The sequence below is a fragment of the Motacilla alba genome, chromosome 3 (genome assembly GCF_015832195.1).
Source record: "Motacilla alba alba isolate MOTALB_02 chromosome 3, Motacilla_alba_V1.0_pri, whole genome shotgun sequence".
Lineage (NCBI taxonomy): Eukaryota > Metazoa > Chordata > Aves > Passeriformes > Motacillidae > Motacilla > Motacilla alba.
Window position 1 is genome coordinate 6418776 of NC_052018.1, and position 19116 is coordinate 6437891.

The 19116-nt window shown below is 40.3% G+C and overlaps 1 protein-coding gene across 1 annotated transcript in view; it reads right to left on the minus strand.

The window, feature by feature from the left end:
- RCAN2 (regulator of calcineurin 2) overlaps positions 1 to 19116 on the minus strand; it is an 83501-nt gene that overhangs the window by 62738 nt on the left and 1647 nt on the right. Inside the window, exon 2 of the mRNA XM_038132215.1 lies at positions 12766 to 12992. Within this exon, the coding sequence (XP_037988143.1) occupies positions 12766 to 12990 (225 nt within the window). The 5' untranslated portion in view covers positions 12991 to 12992. The remainder of the gene's footprint in view (positions 1 to 12765; positions 12993 to 19116) is intronic.

Below are 19116 nucleotides of genomic sequence, written 5' to 3' on the forward strand. Positions count from 1 at the left end.
CTTAGCATATATTATTTTTCCCTCTTCCAACAGCAAGTGCTGTGTGGTGCAGGGACGAGTCAGCAGATGGCACCAACGAACCAGAGCACACACACCCTGATGGCCCTTAGTTCACACACATGGGCTGGGTTATTCACAAAAACCTGGGATTTCTTTCTGTACCAGCCAGGATTTTCCCTTACATCCTGTAAATGGTCTAAGAGTGTGTGAATTAAGTTCACTTTCACTACCAAGGTGACTTGCTCCATGATATTCAGATGCAAGGAGACATCAGAAAGAAGTGGAATGGTGCTTTTCACTTTCATAATTTTAATCTCAAACTCCACAGTATCAATGTTTTTACCCCAGTTTACATCAGTTTCTGTGCAACGATGCCAGCTGCCAATACTCCCTTTCGCCTTGCCAAACACACACCTAAGATACAACCTCAAAAAATAAAAAAAAGAAAAAAAACAACATACAGGTGGCAACTTAGGTCAAAAGCCAGAAGTTTTGAAAAGAACCAAAAATTCTCTTAAAAATCAGTATCACAATACTGACACAACTCATGTTTTTAGGTCTGGGGCTAGCAGCAGTCCTTGTGCTACAAGAATGTGGATAAAGGGTAGCTGAAGAGCCTCAATACTAAAATAAGGTAGGGAGGGCATTAACTGCCAATGTGGAAGAAAAAGCAAGACAGCTACTAAATATTTCAAGGAGACTGGACTACCCAGAAACTCTATACTGCATATTTGCAGTACATAAATCACCTAAAATTCTAAAAATGTCACTGTCTTCACATGATTTTCACCTTATAAAGAATTTTCTGAAAATCCAGTGCCTGTTATTGTTCTTGTTCAAACTCCATAACCCCTTCTCCCCTTCAGTTATACCACTAGAAAGTAGTTGGGTTTTACACAAAACTAATTCTCATACCAAATGCAAATCTGTGCGACACTTTTTTTTCTTCTTCCTCCTGTTAGATGGAGAAAGAACAGGCTGGAAAAATACAGGGTTGTGCTGGGAATAGAAGACATGGAAAAAATCTCATCTTCCCTCAAGCTACTGATAAGGTGTACATCCATCTCTCTCTGTTTCAAGACTGACTAATATCAGATAAGTATTTAATTCTTAGGCCTGAAGTAAACACATGGAATACAGACACGTAGCTGGGCCCAGCTATTTTAAGCAGTTGCTTGTGTTGTCGCCACACAGCATCAATCACATCATACATTTTAGATCAACAGAAAGACTAGGATGCAGCAGGGTTCTGAATAGATAATCAGAACTGTGCTTCACTACATGACAGCTCCACTAAAAAAATTCACAAAATCTAAATACATGCACAGGACAAACTGTATCTGCTATATATAGGTCAAAAACCAGCAGGGAGTCAGAAAAACTTCCATTCAGAACTGTAAGAGTGATTAAGACAACAAAATTTCTTTGGGAAATACTTATTAAAAGATATAAGCTTTTTCATTTAAACAATTTGAAATTGGAATATAAAAACAGGAAGACAGATTATATTCCTAAGAAACACTTCTATACCATTTGGGCTGTTTCTCCCTCTTAACTGTGAAGAGCAATCACAGAAGCAGCTGCATCACAGAGCACACAGCAGGTAGAATGGACACCAGGTAAAGAAATACCTGAAAGGAAGATTAGTAGTTAAAGATGCAAAAGATAAAGGGATTTCCAGAAGGACACGGAAAGGAAGGACAACATAACAGCATTCAGTGATATATTTCCACAGTTCCTGTTGGCAGCAGCAGACTTTAAAGGAATTTGGAAGTGTCTGTGACCAAATCCCTCAAGTCAGAGAGTTTGAAGCAGCCCTGCACGTTTATTTAGAGGAACAGGATCACCAGTATGTAAGAACTGAATGAGTCCAGAGGTTTCTCATTTAAGCATCTAATATTATATATCCCAAATTGGGTCTCTGCTTGTTAAGGAAACATTCCTGGGAGAATCCACACAGAAGCTTTGCAAAGACAAAAAAGTGAAAGCAAGCAGTGCCAACTTGTTGACGTGCATTAAAAATGTTTGATATCACACAGGAGGCAGCCTCTGAGCTATGTCAGTGCTCTCAGTCTGTACATGGCCCTGTCCCAGGAACTCAAAGAAAACCATGTAAAAATAACTCCAGTCCCCAAACTGGCAGAAGGCTGATTCAGATGGCCCTGTGGCTCAATGCAACACAACCTCAGCCATGTGAAATAGCCATTCCCTTCTCTTCAAGACTTCTGGTATTTCAGCCTGCATGAACTAACTTTGCTTTCAGTCAGAGATACAACAAAATCCAGCTGTTTAACAAAAAACAAAACAAACCCCCCCCCAAAAAAGGAAAAAGAAAAAAAATCACCAAAAGCTTAGAAGTAGAAAAAATAATCAGCACCCAAAAGAGTAACAAAGAATAAAAATGGAAGAAACATGGGTTTCTTGACTTTATCATGGCTTTTTTAAGTCAGCCCATGGTACATGCCAGTCTGATATGGAGGTCTTAACACAGGGGACATCTCCCCCCCTCATTCAGGACTGGTACCTCATTTCCTCAGCATCTTCTGAAGTTTCCAGCTTGGTCTTCCCTTGTAAGGCAGCCACACACTGGAAACACGGGGAAGAAACCATCAGATTTCTCCCCAGTGCTGGTTCCAGTGAAATTAAACTGAACATTTACAAATTCTGTATACTGCAGTCTTACAATGTCTTCATGCTTTTTTAACTCACCACAGGGCCAGGTAAATCCAATACACACAGATTTTAGTCCACCCCGCTGCAGTGCAAGAGTTGCTTTCATTACTCTCTTGCCAGAGATACTGTAATTTTTTTTTCCCATTTTACTGTCACCTTAACTTCCAGCTCATTAGTCCCTATCATATGGAAGGCTTCTCTTATCCCTCTGAGACAAACACATTACATCTACCGTATCTGCAATGCCTCTGCTTCTGGATTAAGTTTCAAAGCCCAGTACAAAAGTTATGTAACTTAAGCAGGGTAGAGTGTCCACAAAACACAATTGAATTAGAAGAAAACAACCTAAAAGAAATCACATTAAACCAAGACAATTTTAAAAAGACCATTCACACACACTACACAGGAGACTGAGAACTCGAGCAAAATCCTCACTGGTGGAATGGTATCAGCAGATCTTCTTGCCCTGGGATTGGACCTGAGAACAAAAGCATGGAGAAATCTTTGCACTACTGCAGCAAATGCTAAAATTTCCATCAGCTGGACAAGAATCAGGAATTCATCTGGCACAGAAAAAAACATGTTTTCAAATGCACAGAAGTAATGGATAATTTGTATCACCTTGATCAACTATGATCTCACCTTTGTGCTCAAATCTGTTGCAGATTCTTAATAAATGCCACAATCTTAAAGCTGCCATCTCTCCCTTCTCCACCCTGTATTTTCTCACACCACCTCCCCATATCCCTCATTTTCTAAGACAATATTCCTCTCCAAGCAGTATTTTTTATCCACCTCCATTAACCATTAATTTATTAATTGCATTTAACTCTTGCACAGTGTTAACACATATTTCGTATTAAATATTTGAGAAATTCCCTTAAATAAATGGAAATTACAGTTGCATATTTACTGTTTTAAAGGTGATTAAACTATAAGGTTGCTTCTGTAAACACAGTGTTTTCGTGCACTGCTAATGAAGGCTGACCTTCATTTAACAGCCTTTTCCTTGGGCCAGAAAACTGATATCAGAACTTGTGGTTGGATTAGGACCTCTGATGCTATTAAAATAAAGAACAGCTGTTGCCCTAACCACATTAGAATGGCTTTACTGCACTTTTTGATTACTATCAGCTAGAAAAACAGGAATTTTGTTGACTTCAGAGTGACAGTTTGTTGGAGGGAGAAGGCCAAAACTGTGTTTGATTATTAGCAGATATTTGCTGATAAGAACTACTTAGTGGAACAAACCAAAGACTCTTCTATAAATCACATAAAGGCAGCTTTTCCCTTTGGGAGCTGTAGCTCTTGCTCATGTCAGCAGATACCAGAAGGGTTGACTTCTTCCTTTAAACTTCTTCCTTTAATATGCAGTGTGCCAGCATCAGTTTCAATGAGGCCCAAGGAAGTTCCTGCAGAGGGCTGTGCTTTATTCCAAGTGTGACCTGCTGTCTTATCATCTTGGCTTTTATTGCTTTATAAAAACATGCCATGACTTGTATTGCCAGACAAGGAAAAAAACCCAAACAGGAGTAACACTGGCCAAGAATAGCAAGCATCACCAGTTACAACAAATCTTATCATCCCAGAAAACAATATATCCTGCTATCATCCTGGAGAAGAAAGGCTCAATACTCTGTGCCCACGCAGTCAAACTCCAGTATTTTCAAGAAGGATAATCAGAAGGAAAACTCTACCAACACCAAAACTCCATCAGCAGAAGTCCCTGGCTGAAGCCCCGTTCCAGCTAACCCTGGTGGAGTTCAGAGGAAAGCCACACCAGCCTCAGTGTTCCAGGCCAGATACAACTTCCTCAAAGATCAAAAGGCATTTGAGTCCAGGAATTTAGTTCAACCTATTACAGGAGACAGACAACTGCCAAGTGGAATCTTAACCTAAATTTGTACAGTGTTTAGGAATATCTAAATCAGACCTACCAACAGTTAATCCTACAGTGACCACTGTGCTGGAGAAAGGAGTAATTAAGAGGATGATTTTTTACTGACTTACACACAAGACTTTGCAATTCCCTGTGGCTCCCAGAGCCTGTTTACTCATGTCATAACAGAAGGCCCTCATAAACCTTGGCATGGATTTACTAATGCCTTTGTTAAAACGTTTCATTATTCAAAACTCTGTATTTTAGTAGAACTGGTAAGAAAATAAAAAAAGGAAATACCCTGAATGGTCCTTTCCCAGGAAAGATTTCCCACCCATCCTGGTTTGAGATAACACATTCCCTTTAGACTGCAGAGTAGAACACAGGCACAGAAAGCCAACACTGGAAGAATTTTTCCATAGTTGCTCTTAAGGAAAAAAGTACGTTTCCAAATTTAAAAAGCAGAAAGTAACTGCTGTCTTGTGTGTTCTGGAAAGAACATTAATCAGGTTATTTTTGTAATTTACAAACAACTAGTATAGTTAAATGCTTTGAAGCACTACTTCAGATTTCAGCTGCAAGGAATACAGGCCTACCTTTAACCCAGTTGGTCTTTTGCCAGGCACGTTCTCCCATCGAAACAGGGGCATTTGTGCTACCAAGAACACTGTGCATGGATGGGAAAACAACCTCAAGTACTGTAACAATTATTAGACAGCACCCACATGACAGATAGTGGCCTTTCAGACCCAGAAATACTTGTTACTAACTTTTTGGTTAGTTGAGTTTCTTTGTTTAAAAAGAAAACAACACCAGCAGCACCACAAAAACGCCAAACCACATTTTCAGAGCAGAATATTGGTGCAATTGAGGAATTTTCAGAGCTGGGTAATTCCTGCATGCTAACAGCATCATCTCCAGAACAACCCAAGAGAAGATGGAAGGAATGCCTAAACTACACTGACAACTCCTTACAGCTCCTTTGGAAATTCTGCAGATCACCTCAGAGGAAATTACCATCAGATCCTGTATACATACATAAATGCAAGTTGTCTTGTTAAGAGCTACAAGAACAGCCTTAAATCATCTCCTTATAAATATGCATTGACATTCTGAATATGCAAAACACACCAATCAAAATTAACTCATTTTCTGCCTCTGAACCACAACGAATACTCAACAGATCCCAAATGTCAGTGAAGGTGAACTTCCCTACTTCCCTTTCTCCAGTAAAACCTCAGCTCCTTATGGTTACTGTGGCTTGAGACCTAAGGAGTTCCAGACACTGAGATGCTTTGTGGATCTTACTGCCAGTCATGTTTAGAGAGTTCACATGCTACAGTACACCCAACTTCATGAAGTCACTGCTTTTCTTATTGGAGCTCCTCAACAGAACTCACACCTGACCCGTGAATAAAGCACAGGAACAACAGCTACAGGGAGGATCTGTGACACCACATCCCATTCCATGTGCCAAGGCAGAGCTGGATTACAAGGTCCAGCAGCTACACCATTGGGTAAAAGGGAGGTTTATGAATAACAAATGCAGAATCGTAGAATAGTTTGAGTTGGAAGGGATCTACAAAGATGATCTAGTTCCAGTCCCTGCCATGGGCAGGGACACCTTCCACTAGACCAGGCTGCTCCAAGCTCCAACCAAGCTGACCTTGAACACTTCCAGGATGGGGCATTCACATCTCTCAGCAACCTGTGCCAGGGCCTCGTCACTCTCACTGTAAAGAATTTCTTCTTAATATCTAATGTCAACCTATCCTCCTTTTGGTTTAAGGCCATTTAAAGGCTAAATATCAACAGCTTCTTTCAGCTGTAGAGAGAATGTGCATCATGAGGCTGAAAAAATCAGGCTTACCACTCCAGCAGTCAGAGGGAATATCAGATGCAGAGCATGGAAGATCACAGGTGTTTTCAGACAAAACACTGTATTGCTCAGAGATGGTTCATAGGAAAAATGTTTGAAATTAGTTACAGAAAAAAAATGCAGTAGAAAATGAACTTCAGAGTGCATATTTCTTAAAGCAAGAACAGCCTCCTAAAGCTTTATTTTAGTGCTTCCAAAAGTGCATACAAAAAAAGCAGTGCTTGGCTGTCTGCAAACAAGCACCCAGGGAAAAGTGCAAAATAGGATTCCCAGGGGGCAGCTGTGATTCATGAAGGACACTGCTCCTGCAGCCACTCTTTGCAAGCTCTCTGTATTTTCATTTTATTAGATGCACAGACAGAGCATAGTAAAGAAACACTTCAATTTTCACAGAATGACAGAGAATAACACTCATCCCATTTATAAAGCAGGACAAAAAGGAGGCAGATTCCACAGCATGAGGCACAGTCTGCTTCAAGCAGCAGCTTCTGATACTGTTATCATATCAACCACCAACAACCTTAAAAGGTAGAAAAACTGAAAGTAAAACAAAGCAACAGCAAGTGTACCAGGAAGGCAAAGTGAAGCCTACATTCCTTTCCAGCCTTGGAGCCTGACTTCATCTTTGCTAGGGTGACCTTCCACTGGGTCCAGGCTTGAATACTAATATTAGACTAAAAAGAAGTGTGCCACCCTCTAAATATAATGATGACTCAACACCTAGAGGCTTCAGTGACGTAATACGAACAAAGCGATTCTGACTTCACAATCTAGATGCTTAAAACTCAAGTCAAAAGGAACAGATTTTCCTTCCCCTGCAGACACACATCCTGCCTAGAGACTCCCAGAGCATCATCTTGAATTAGCCTGTAGGAAAAGGGAACTGAAGAAACATTTCACACATGGCAGCAGACACACTGGCTCCACTTTGTTTAAAAGGAGCACTGAACAGACACATTTCAATTATCTGCTTCAGTCAAAGCATCAGCAGAAAGTTTCAGTTCCAGAATTAACACATAAAAGTTAAAGACAACACAACACACCAGTAAGCAGTCCAGTGTCTTTCACTGAACCTTAAAAATAAAAATAGCAGTATGAAAATGGGCTTTGTTGAGAAATCTGAATGCAAGTACAAAGGGAAAAAAAGCCTTCACAAGTAAGGCTACAAAGAGCTCTTAAAGCATCAGCCTTGGACAAATATTTCAGCACCCACCTGAGGGAACCTTAAATATTTTTCAGAATCCAAGTTCAATAATACATCTTCAAAAATAAAAAGTCAGAGGAAGTCTAACAGAGGCTTCTGCAGTAAGAGCAAGCAATCATCCAATATATGTAAATAAAGTTGTAATTGAAAGAATTCCTCATAAAAATAGTAATTGTTTTCATAGTAAAGTCCTTCTATTAAAATAGGATTATCTCTTCCATTGGCTTGTTAGTTTGACTTTTCTCCTTCCTGCCCCACCCCACCTCCATTAAGCTCATGGTTCAGAAGATGAATTTTTAATCACCTTCACTCCCCACTCCTGCATTCCCACACTGGCCCTCTGTATCAGAAGAATTAGTATATACTTCAAGAAATGTTCACAGAATCACAGACTGGAGGAGGTTGGAAAGGACCTCTGGAGGTCAAACTTTCCAACACACCCCTGGCTCAAGCAGGGTCAGCTTGAGCTCAGTTACCCAGCACCATGTCCAGACAGCTTGGAGTATTTCCACGGAGAGAGACTGCACCACCTCCCTGGGCACCCTGTGATATCACTGCCACAGTAAAAAGTGTTTCCTGATGCTCAGAGGGAACCTCCTGCGTTTCAGTTGATGCCCATGGCCTCTGCTCCTGGCACTTGGCACCACTGAAAAGAGTCTGGATCAGCCTTGTTTGCACCCTGTCTTCAGGGGTTCACACACACTGCTCAGATCCACCTGAGCCTTCTCCAGCTCAACAGGCACAGCTCCTTTCTTCAGAGCAGGCAGGCTCCCATCCCTTCATCTCTGTGACCCCGCTCCAGTATGTCTACATCTTCCTCATGCTGGAAATTCCAGAACTGGAAACATTTGATCAGTATTTTCTCAAGCAGAAATAACAATAGTATCTCCTATTGGCTTAGATTACACTGGCAAGAAAAAGCACTAGGTGGACTTTGGCTATCACTGCCTAGGCAGCTTCACCATAACTAAAATGCTCAGAAATTGATTAACCATTCTTTATCTGAAATAAAACCATCAAGTTTAAATCGGTGCTCCTTCCAATTTGAGCCAAAAGAATGGTAAAAAAAGGAGCATGCTTTCTAAAGGAAATGCTTGAGGAAACACATCCTTCCCTCATGAAAACATATTCTAATAATGAATATTATTAGCTTTGTGTAAGTGTCTCCTGAGGCACTACAGCATCTGAAGAAACCATTGTAGGAGACAAAGATGCTTCACTTTGACAGTGTGTTTACCAGCCCCAGCCTGAAGGAAGTTCGAGTCACAGAACAGAAAGGTTGGTTTTACAAAACAGTGATACATGCGTAACAAAACCACAACAAAAGAGTTACCAGCCAGAGTTTAAGGGCTATGGGTAGCAATTAATTGCTGAAACACTCGAATGCCCACCCTCAGGAGTTATCAGAGTCATGGCCTTTGGCTCACCAACACACTTGCTTTATCAGGAAAGCTAAAAGGAGCAGCACCTCCCATTCAGTCACACTACCAGCCAAAAGAAAGTCTCAATTTTGCCATATCTTGCTCACACATAAATACTCCCATCAATGTGACAAAACCCAGGGTTAAGGCATAATTTTATTTTTTGCTTCTTTACAGTAAGTCTTCCATGACCCAACCAAGTCGGTGCTGTACACTCCAAAATACCAAATTAATCTGTCCCTACCATTAACAGCTTTATGCCAAAACAAATGATCAGAACACAGGACAGTGACAGAGGCACAACCAAATGTGATCCCAGCTTAGCAACAGATTATCCTGTTGGATAATCTTCTCCACACCTTTGCTGGATTTTAGGAACTAAAAAGCTCTGTATTTCGAGCACACTGTAAAGAGGGTACAATTTCATTTTCCATTGGAAGGTGCAGGCTGTCCATAATGGGAGTGGAGATAAGCAAAGCCACCTCCCCTCAGCTATAGGAAGCTGCTGTCCTTCTGAAGCTGCTAAAACATCCTGCACAAATCCTTAAATGCCCATAGTATCAACCCAGTTATCTGGGGCATTCTCCTGATCCAAGCACACATTTCTTTCCAGGAACACAGCCTGGAAGGTAGGGAAATATTTTTTGACCAGATGCTCTCTTACTGAAGTAAGATCAGTTGTAGGTAGCATTTTAATCTATATTCCCCTTTTCTTCAGTGTTTCAGGGCAGTCAGTTCCAAGCAGCTTCCTTGAAGCCTGATGGCAAACTCATCCTCAGATCCCAGAGTTCACAACTCTTCAGGCTCAGGATAGTGAGACCTCAGGGTGCCAGCCAGGAGAAAACACAAGCCTGTGTCTTTCCCTGAAAAGGGCACGGCCTTCAGCTGCCAGAATTCCTCACCTTCAGAGAATGAACATCCAAACTCAGGCTCCCTGCAGGTGCCATCATTGCTTTTGACAGGAGACTGAATCCCTTCTAAGAGGGACTGCAGACACACAGCACTGGTGAAAGGGTATTTCTGACACAGAACAAACCAAATCAGCTTATCCCCAGCACAGGTGTACGTGCTGCCAGTAGCTGCTGCCAGTCCACATTCCAGAACAATCTGGAATTCACCCTGTGTCTGATACAAAGGAGTTAACTGCCTCCCAATTAAAACCTGTCTTTAGTGAGTGTATTGCTCTAGATATTCGTGTGTAAGAAGTTTAAACTTGACATTTTAGCCCCTTGGACACCTCAGATAATGCAACTTTAGAACTGATAAGGTAACTTTAATACTGTTCCATGCTAAAGCCACCCAGAACTTTCCACACCAAATCAAACAAGCCATTTACAATGAAGGGCTTCCCTGGCTTCCTTTACTAGCTAAATTGTAACTTCCAATCATACATTCACTTTACTCCTGCAAGTGAAGGTCAAGAGTAAAAGTCAAAAACACATTACAAAAAGCTTTACTTTCTGCAGAATGAACACCACAATGAAACAATTTTAGATATAAGCATTACTGTAGTACATACTTTTTAGAAGCTTAGTGTACCATTACATATACTTTGGGTCAATATATAATTGAAGATATGATTGTTAGCACCATTTATGAATAGTGATCATGTGAGATTTTAAAATTTAGCTTAGCAACTTGACAATATTTTTATTTTGAATTCATGTGTGCTCTTATCTTGCAGCAACAGTTATTAATAGAAAGGATTATGGATATTAATCAACTGGGAACACAAGAACATGTTCTACAGGAATAATAAAAACCATCATCAACTCCCCAGGTTCTTGGATTTAATGAGAAATCTGAAGGTAATCCCATCTTGTTAAATAGAGACTTAGAGAAGTAACCACTTACCAGCAAACAGAGCTCCAACCCACAGCAGGCACAGGGCATTTACAGACCCACACGTGGCACAGAACATCCACCTCCACAACCCAGCTGCTATTCTTAAGATACATCCTTAAGTCCTGCAAGTCTTTGGGGATTGCTATCCCACATACTTACATAATCACCCATTCCATTTTCTAACTAAGCCATCAGCTAAATACCAGAATGCAGCTCTCAAAAGGAAAAGCTCAGGAGCAAGTGGGGATAGAATCTCTGCAGGGTAAAGAGAGAGACTCTCTACTTCCAGGTGGGCTTCTGTTTTCTCCCTTTAAAACTGGACTTTCAGACCCCTTCAACTTTAGCCAAGTTCATTACCAGATGGTGAGAAAATTCTGGAAAACGGCAGAATGTAAATGCGAGATGCTTATTAGCGGGAGGCCTGTTCAATAAAATAGGGAAAACTGTTCTTCAAAATTACAATTTAGAATGTAGACTTTGTAATATATAAATGCCCATTTTAAAGCTCATATTGCAGCACTAATCTCTATTACTCAAACATACTCAAGACATTATTACAAAAGACAAAAATGCCTAAAAAATTAAACCCAAATAATTCCTCTTGTACAGCCTCACCAGACATCACTTTCAGTACCTTTAACAGGGAGCCTGTATCTTTAGAAATCTTGTTTTATTTCTCTTTTATCTGGAAATCCCCCCGCTGAAAAGTCTTTGTCCATTCTGACCAGCTCTGGGCCCAGTGATTTTGTAGTTTTATCTAAACCTCAGACAGTTTCAGGCAAAACCCACTGTGCCACTCCCAGATTGTTTCTGAATTGAAAATTCTGAATAGGACACTCAGGTAGCTTGAGATGTGCCTATATCAATTAGCTCAGACTCATTTCATCAGACAATAAAGCCCCAAGCTATCAGTTTTATATTCCTGAAGTCTCAGTCAGAAATAATACTAGACTAAGAAACAGGAACTGAATGCATCCTACAAGAGTTGATTTTTTATTATTATTATTAAGACCATGTTGTTCTCAACACTGTTTTAGATTAATTGCAGAGTTCAAAATATTTTCATGAAGTTTCTCATGTGTTTTTATCTAGAAAATCTGAAGTGAATGACAGTGAGAACACAGTATTACAGATAACTTAAAACACGCCAGACTTTATCTCTCTTTTCTACAAGTACATGAAGGGAGGTTGGAGTGAGGCAGGTGGTGGTCTCTTATCCAAATCAGCGATCAATAAGACATAAGGAAAAGGTCTCAAGGCATGCCAGGGGAGGTTTAGCTGGGATATTAGGAAAAAATTATCCACCAAAAGGGTTGTCAAGCATTGGAATAGGCTGCCCAGAGAAGGGGTTGAGTCACCAGCCCTGGAGGGGTTTAAAAGATGTGTACATGTGGCACTTGGGGACACAGTTCAGTGTGACTTGGCAGTGCTGGGCTAATAGTTGAACACAATCTTAAAGGTCTTTGCCAACCTAAGGATTCTCTAATTCTGTGAGAAAACACAGAAAGGCAGCCTCCCATCTCAGTGATCTGTGATCAGCAAGCAGGAGCAGCCATCACTTGTTTGACTTTGCTATTCCCAGCATCCCTGCAGCCAAGGTTGCCATGAAGACACAAACCTCCATTTCAGTATTCTATAAATCTCAACAAAAGAAAAATATTTTTTGTTGACCTCAGCTGACAAAAAGGCTTTTAAGGTCTTGAAATAAATGTCAAAGCAGAATGCTGCTGTCACCTTAGAAAGAAGTCATATTTGTGATCAAGTTTCTTTGCATGAAGTAGACAAAACTGTTTCACTGACAGCAATAAACAGATATAAAGCATAGGTTTCTCTTACAGGGAAAATTTGGAAACAGACACTGTACCTTACTGTCCTCATCCTCAAACACGGACTGGTGAACATTACAGGCGAAGAGAGAATTTGGGAGATCGTTGAAATCAATTATTTCATGAAAATCTTCCTCTGCAAAACATCTCTTCAGGCCGTTGTCTCCATTGATAGAGTAGAGTAGGAACTGTCCTCCATCCTCTGGGATGCAGCCATACTGGCCAAGGCCCCGCATTCCAAAGAAGCAAGAATCTCCCCTCATCCCTGGCAGCACAGAGAAGATAACATCACACAGTTACACAACATATTTCAATGTTTCTCATCCACGAGGTAACTCAGAGATTCTTAAGTCTGGGGGCTCTGTTTGTAGAAAGTAAATCTCACACTATTCCAACTGGCCTTGGACACAGGGCACTGACACCAGTCTCACCAAGGTTCAAACAGGGACTTGGCTTTAACTTCATTTATTAGCACAGAAAAGGCCTAAACATACCAGCACAAGCTTCTGAACACAAGCAGAGGAGACATTACTCAAGGGCCCGTTGCCCTGTGAGAAAACACCGAGCTGTATCTGGGTTTAAAAGAACCGTGTTTGTTACTGGGAAGGCTGCTGGTGCTTCCGAGTCTGCAGTCAACTCAGGAAGCATAATGCTCAGGGTAAGAAGAACTTAGAAAATAACTTTGAAATTTAAACCAGGCTTCAAGGAAAAAAAAAAAAACCAAAACAAAAGACCCTTATGGAAAGGAGCATGAACACAGAATGATCAAAAACCAGTACAACCAAGACACATCTCTGCTACACAGAACACAGCCAATTTTTTCTGCAGTTTAAGTACAGAACTTAGGCTGGTTTTCAAAGCCCATTAGCATTTTCTTGCATCTTAATCACACTAGGTAGCAAATAAAGTTAAGGGAAGAGTGGACTCAAGATGAGTTTCAGCACTTTTAGGAAAGTCCTGTTGATTTTGGAGCCTTTATTCCAAATGCATCAGTAAAGAAAGGTAATTTTAAGGCACTCAAAATGATGGGCACACATAATGAGCCCATACATTAAACAGTATCACTACTGCTGTTATGAGAGAAAGCTTCATGGCAGCCAAGGGGAGAAAGTCAAGGTCCAATTAATGATCAGTGTGTTAATTAGTATTAAATCAGGTATTTAGCAGTCCTTAGTACACATCAATCTATTGCATCTAGAGAGCCCCAGTAAGTTAACTAGAAGTTTACTGGATAATAATCTATTCCCTTTTATTTGTTTCTTTCAATAACAATATGCAATCATTAGCTGCTTTTCCTCCTAGCACAAGCATTTAGAGAGTTACATAAACTCAGCGTGCTCATCTGTTCTGCTCTGCCCTTGCTCTCTTGCATACTTGCTATTCTCTATAAATAGCTGTAAATATTAGCTCAAACACACTATATAGAACTGCTGTCCAAAATTAAACCATATGGGTTTATTACACTTAATCTCAGTAAAGCTAAATTACGGAGCTAATTTGTCATAGCTGTGCCTTTCATACAACCTCTGCTCTGAAATGAGATTTGGATGATGACAGAGCACATCATTCCAGAACGTAAGGTTATGGAAATATCAGTAATTGTTATTGCTGGAGTCTCAGGGCTAATGACAGAAGTTCTCAAGTACACAAGCTGAAGCCATGCTCAAAAGTACAGTGTTAACCTGAGGACAGGTTTTCAGGCTACCAAATACACACTTTCCTCAGCAGCTCAGCCCAATACTAGCACGATTACCTCCACCTAATTTCAGTTTACAAATTAAATTATAAATTCTGATTGGAAAGAGGAAGCCTGAACAAATGGCAGAAGAGATGGCTACGAGTTCAGCAGTACACGTTAGTGTAGGAGAGCTCACCCTCACAGCAACATTGCCTCTGGTATTTGCACCAACTCACTTAAGCTTTCTGTTACTGCACATTTCATGGTAAACACACCCAGGGAAATACTGTAAAGAAATCCTCACAGCAGCCAGAAACTTCACATCAGAATGCAGTATTTTCTCTAGCAAAAAGCTTTAAAAAATCATCTTCTCCAAAAACAATCATCTCTAAGCGTGTTTGTCATCATGTCTAGCTTGTGTCATTAGGTTTATGGAAATGAACCTCAAGCCCAGTGTTACAAAACACAATTTACATGGCAGAGCAGACTTGTGCCAGGCTGTGGGAAGAATTTCATTCACAACAGGCAAACAATTTGCAGCCAGAGAAGACACTGACCATCTGAGACTTACACTGGACATACTAAAGTTGTAGGAATCTGGATTATGAATGTTAAAACTAACAAGTTTCATACCTCCTTTCCCAAGGCATAACAAGGCTAATTGTGCAGAGAAACAAGGAATCTCAATCTATTGACAGAAGTCAGAATAAGTCTATAAGCTTCCTCACTAAACAGTTGTTTACTTTTCACTCCTGGGAGAGCCATATTATAATGAAGTACTACATAGGAAAGCTTTTAAGTTAGGAATTCAGCAAAACCACTATGACAAATAGCAAACCAGAACAGGATTTTAAGTTACAACCACGAAGCTCAGGTTTTTAACCAATAACAAAATGACCATATGCTGCAGCAGCCAAGATGAGAAATTAATAAATATTTATATCATGTGGCAGTAGTCTTGCTCTGCTAGAGCTCTTAGACAAGAAAAGCTTGATTCTTTTTTTTCCAGCCAATTATTGAGATATTTTTGCCCAGTGGGACTTGGGTATTGGCCAAGCCTTTTTAGGAAAGTCACTGTCTCACAGGCTTTTGGCCTGCTCTTCTCCCAGACTGGCAGGTGTCTGTGCCTGCACAGGCACCTTCTACTCTTAAGATACACCCAGAGTTCTGTTAGTGTTCCCTCCACTAGCAAGTCAACTTATAGCTGATTCCTAAATCAATTTATGATGGGATGGTTAAGATCACCTGTATGGAGTAACTGTTGTTTCCCAGATTTTGCCTTTGCCATGCATTGCACCACAGAAAGCACAGCACCACAATTAAAACAGAAACCTCACTAAGAAAATACATACATATTCCCCAAGAAAAATACACTGCCTTTGAGCCTGAGCTCAATGATAATCAGAGGGGACAAACAGACTTGAATCAACATTTGTTAGCAGACTTCAATCAGAAGTTATCCCCAGGCATAAGATGCAAATCTTACATTTTTTCAAATATATATATATATATATATATAAAAATCATATCCTTTATTATGTCTGTCAAACCTTAAGGCTCAGGTATCATGTTGTTGGTAGTGTTTTGTGGCTTCTTTGAAATTACTTAACCACTTCAAGCAGTCCCCTGACAAAAAAAAATTATCTTTCCAATTATTCAACTAATTTAGACCAAAAGAATTTAAATTTCAAATCCCTTAAAACAATTAACTCTAAGTCATGCATCATCTATGAATTGGATTTCCATGTAAAATCAGCCCAATTAAAAGTAATCTTTTATGTTAGGATAATACAATCAGTAGATCACATTTCCATTTATGTTATTTATGTTAAAGCTCCTTTCCATAGCTTCTGACAAAATAAGTTAATGTCATCCTCTAAGGATCCTTTTTATATTAAAAAATAACCAACAAAAAAAACCCTCACATAAGAGTAAACTGTACTTACCTTCCTTTTAAAATGCAATGAATTTAAATCGAGTTATGCAATTGCTTCTCCCCTCCCAAATCAGATTTTACAAATACTTGAGATACCAGAAGTTGGCACACAGAATTTCAAAAAAAGAGGCAATGCTATTAAAAAAAAAATTTATACACTAATATAGGCACTATCCAGAACCAATATTGATGCTAAATTATCCAAAATCTTACCTGGGATCATGACAGCAAACTCTGTCAGGATTGTTCCCCTGAAAAATCTGAGACACGGAGGCAGATTCAAACCTGAGGCAAACAACTTCAAACCTCCAGCTAAAGCCGAGCACTTGCCACATCCATTTATTCCCTTTATTTAAAGCCCACCTGAATGTTATCTGTGTTATTTCTGAATTCGGCGTAAGGTTTGGATCCTCAACTTTAATACATTCCGCAGAATGAGAAACTCAAGAGTGCTGCACTTTCAACCCTTGGAGAACCACAGCAGCCACTTCCCTCCCAGACCCTACACATCACTTCACTCTGATGTGGGCTGCTTTAAATTTCTCCTCATGTGCTCCAGGTGTGCAAAGGTTTCTAATTTGGGGTGGCTCCAAACACAAGGCAAACACGCTTCCCACTGGCACAGGTCATGTCAGTGCTCAGCACTGGAGACGCTGTGACCAAAGTCTCTGTAGAGATTCCAAGTGGGAGCTCTGTGTTCATTCTGTTACCTCACTATTTTTAGACACAGTACACCTCTAATTAAAATTAACAGAGGCCAGCAGAAAATTATATTCACTGGAAAACAGCAGTAGTTCACTAAAGTTTCTCTTTGAAAAATACACTTATTTAGCATAAAACTGAAAGGGTAAAGACATAAATCCTCTCATGAAGTCAGATCCCTGCCAGAGCCAAAACTTTCAGCAGAAATTGTATTGAATGAAGACAATTTGAGGACATGAAGTGTCCGAATGGACCGATGCCCTCTATATCACTGAGCATTCATAGATTTATCCACTGTTTTTATGGAAACTAATAAGGCATTTCCTTGGTGAGCATTTCCCTGTCTTTAGAGTTTTTAAAAAGAATCCCTGAGGGACATCAAGAAACAGGCACATATCTCTTGAAATCACTAGGAAACTTTACTTTTTTTTATTAAACACTGCTTGCCATGACAAACAACATGACTAAAAATAGACTAAAGCAAACAAAATGTTACAAATAGAAGCTTTAAATATAATCACTATAAACTAGAAGTATTATTGAGTCCTGAGTGCAAACCTGGAAACCATAATCTGCAGGAATTAAGAAAATGTGGAGAAAAAAACAATGCAAGAAAAGTTGCAATTGCTTTTGTAGAAGGGTCCAGGAGAAGTGTAGGGATTCCATCTTGGCTCCTACTGAAAAAAAAATACCCCAAAATAGCAATTTTTACCATAATTCAAAGGCAGGGGAGAGGCAGGAGGGAGGGAAATCAAACCCAGTGAATAAGATTTTACTGAAAGAATAATTTTTTTACTTAAAATATTCACTGACTTTACAGTAGCAGAGCCACCAATTTCAGTGGTGGCAGCTTAGGGCTGCATCTTCTGCTGAATCCAACTGGCCCCACACTGAAGGCTCTGTCAGAAAGTGCAAATGTATCAGGGAAGGTCACAGAGTAACTTACTGGAATTTCATTCCACTCTGCACAATGAACACTGGAGATGGGCATTATTTTAATGGTGCTAATTCCTCACTGTGGAAAGCTCCTATGGACTTAAATAGAGGCTTTTTACTTAATTAGAAAGAGCAGAACCAGACCTCACATGACAGGATTAATGAACCTTTGCAGCCTCAAAAGCAACGAGGACTATGGTGACCCCTTCCCACAGCCTTCACCCTGATCTCCCACCTGGGCAAATTCCCTTACAGGAATCAAAATTATCAGCACAGGGAAGTCCACTCACATTTCAGCTCCAGTTTGGTTAGCACCACACAAAAATAGTGCCAATCTCTACTTTTCCTCTTACAAAAGTGGCAGATATGAGAAAGAGGATTTTATTTTTTTTTTCTAAATGCTAACTGGTGCAAATCCCAAATGTTCTAATCCTTTCCATTGACATTCTAGCCGCATTAAATTTAGCTGAGACTTGGGAACTATTTTTGGAAGCTTTTAACATCCAAAGGGACTATTCAGTTTTATTCCTCTACAGCAGGACTGGTCAGCTCAAGCAGTCCAAGACATGCACATCACACTGAAAGTTCAGCTGTGCCTCCCATGCCAGGGATGTATCCTGAGACCACAAAGGGACTCTGGCATCGCCTTGCTGAGCATCTGCATCTCCAGCACTGGAGAAAACAATCCAGGAGGCACTGGTGAACCCAACGGAGCCAAAATTCCAGGGCCACTGCACAACAGAAAGGTGATACTTTGGAGCAGCCAGTGCCAGGTGTGAAGATTCCCTGTGCCGTTCTTAAAGTCAAGAAGCTGAGCTTCAATCAGTTGGGCACTACAGTAACCATGGCAACATTAAGGTATTCAAAGAACAAAAAAAACAAAACAAAAACCCAAAAAAAAGGACAAAAAAAAAAAACCAACCCTCCCCAAACACAAAGAAACCAGAACAAGCCTCCTGATCACCTTCACTTGGCCTCTATGCTAATCTATTTAAAGCAAGCCAGTTTCATAAGGGGCACACAGCATTAGAGCGTCACCGGCCTTCAGCCAGAGCTGTCACCTCACACAGGGGTCAGTGGAACACTCGCTCAGCAGCCCTCCAGCTTGGAACCTGAAATTCAGAACCGTGCCCCAAA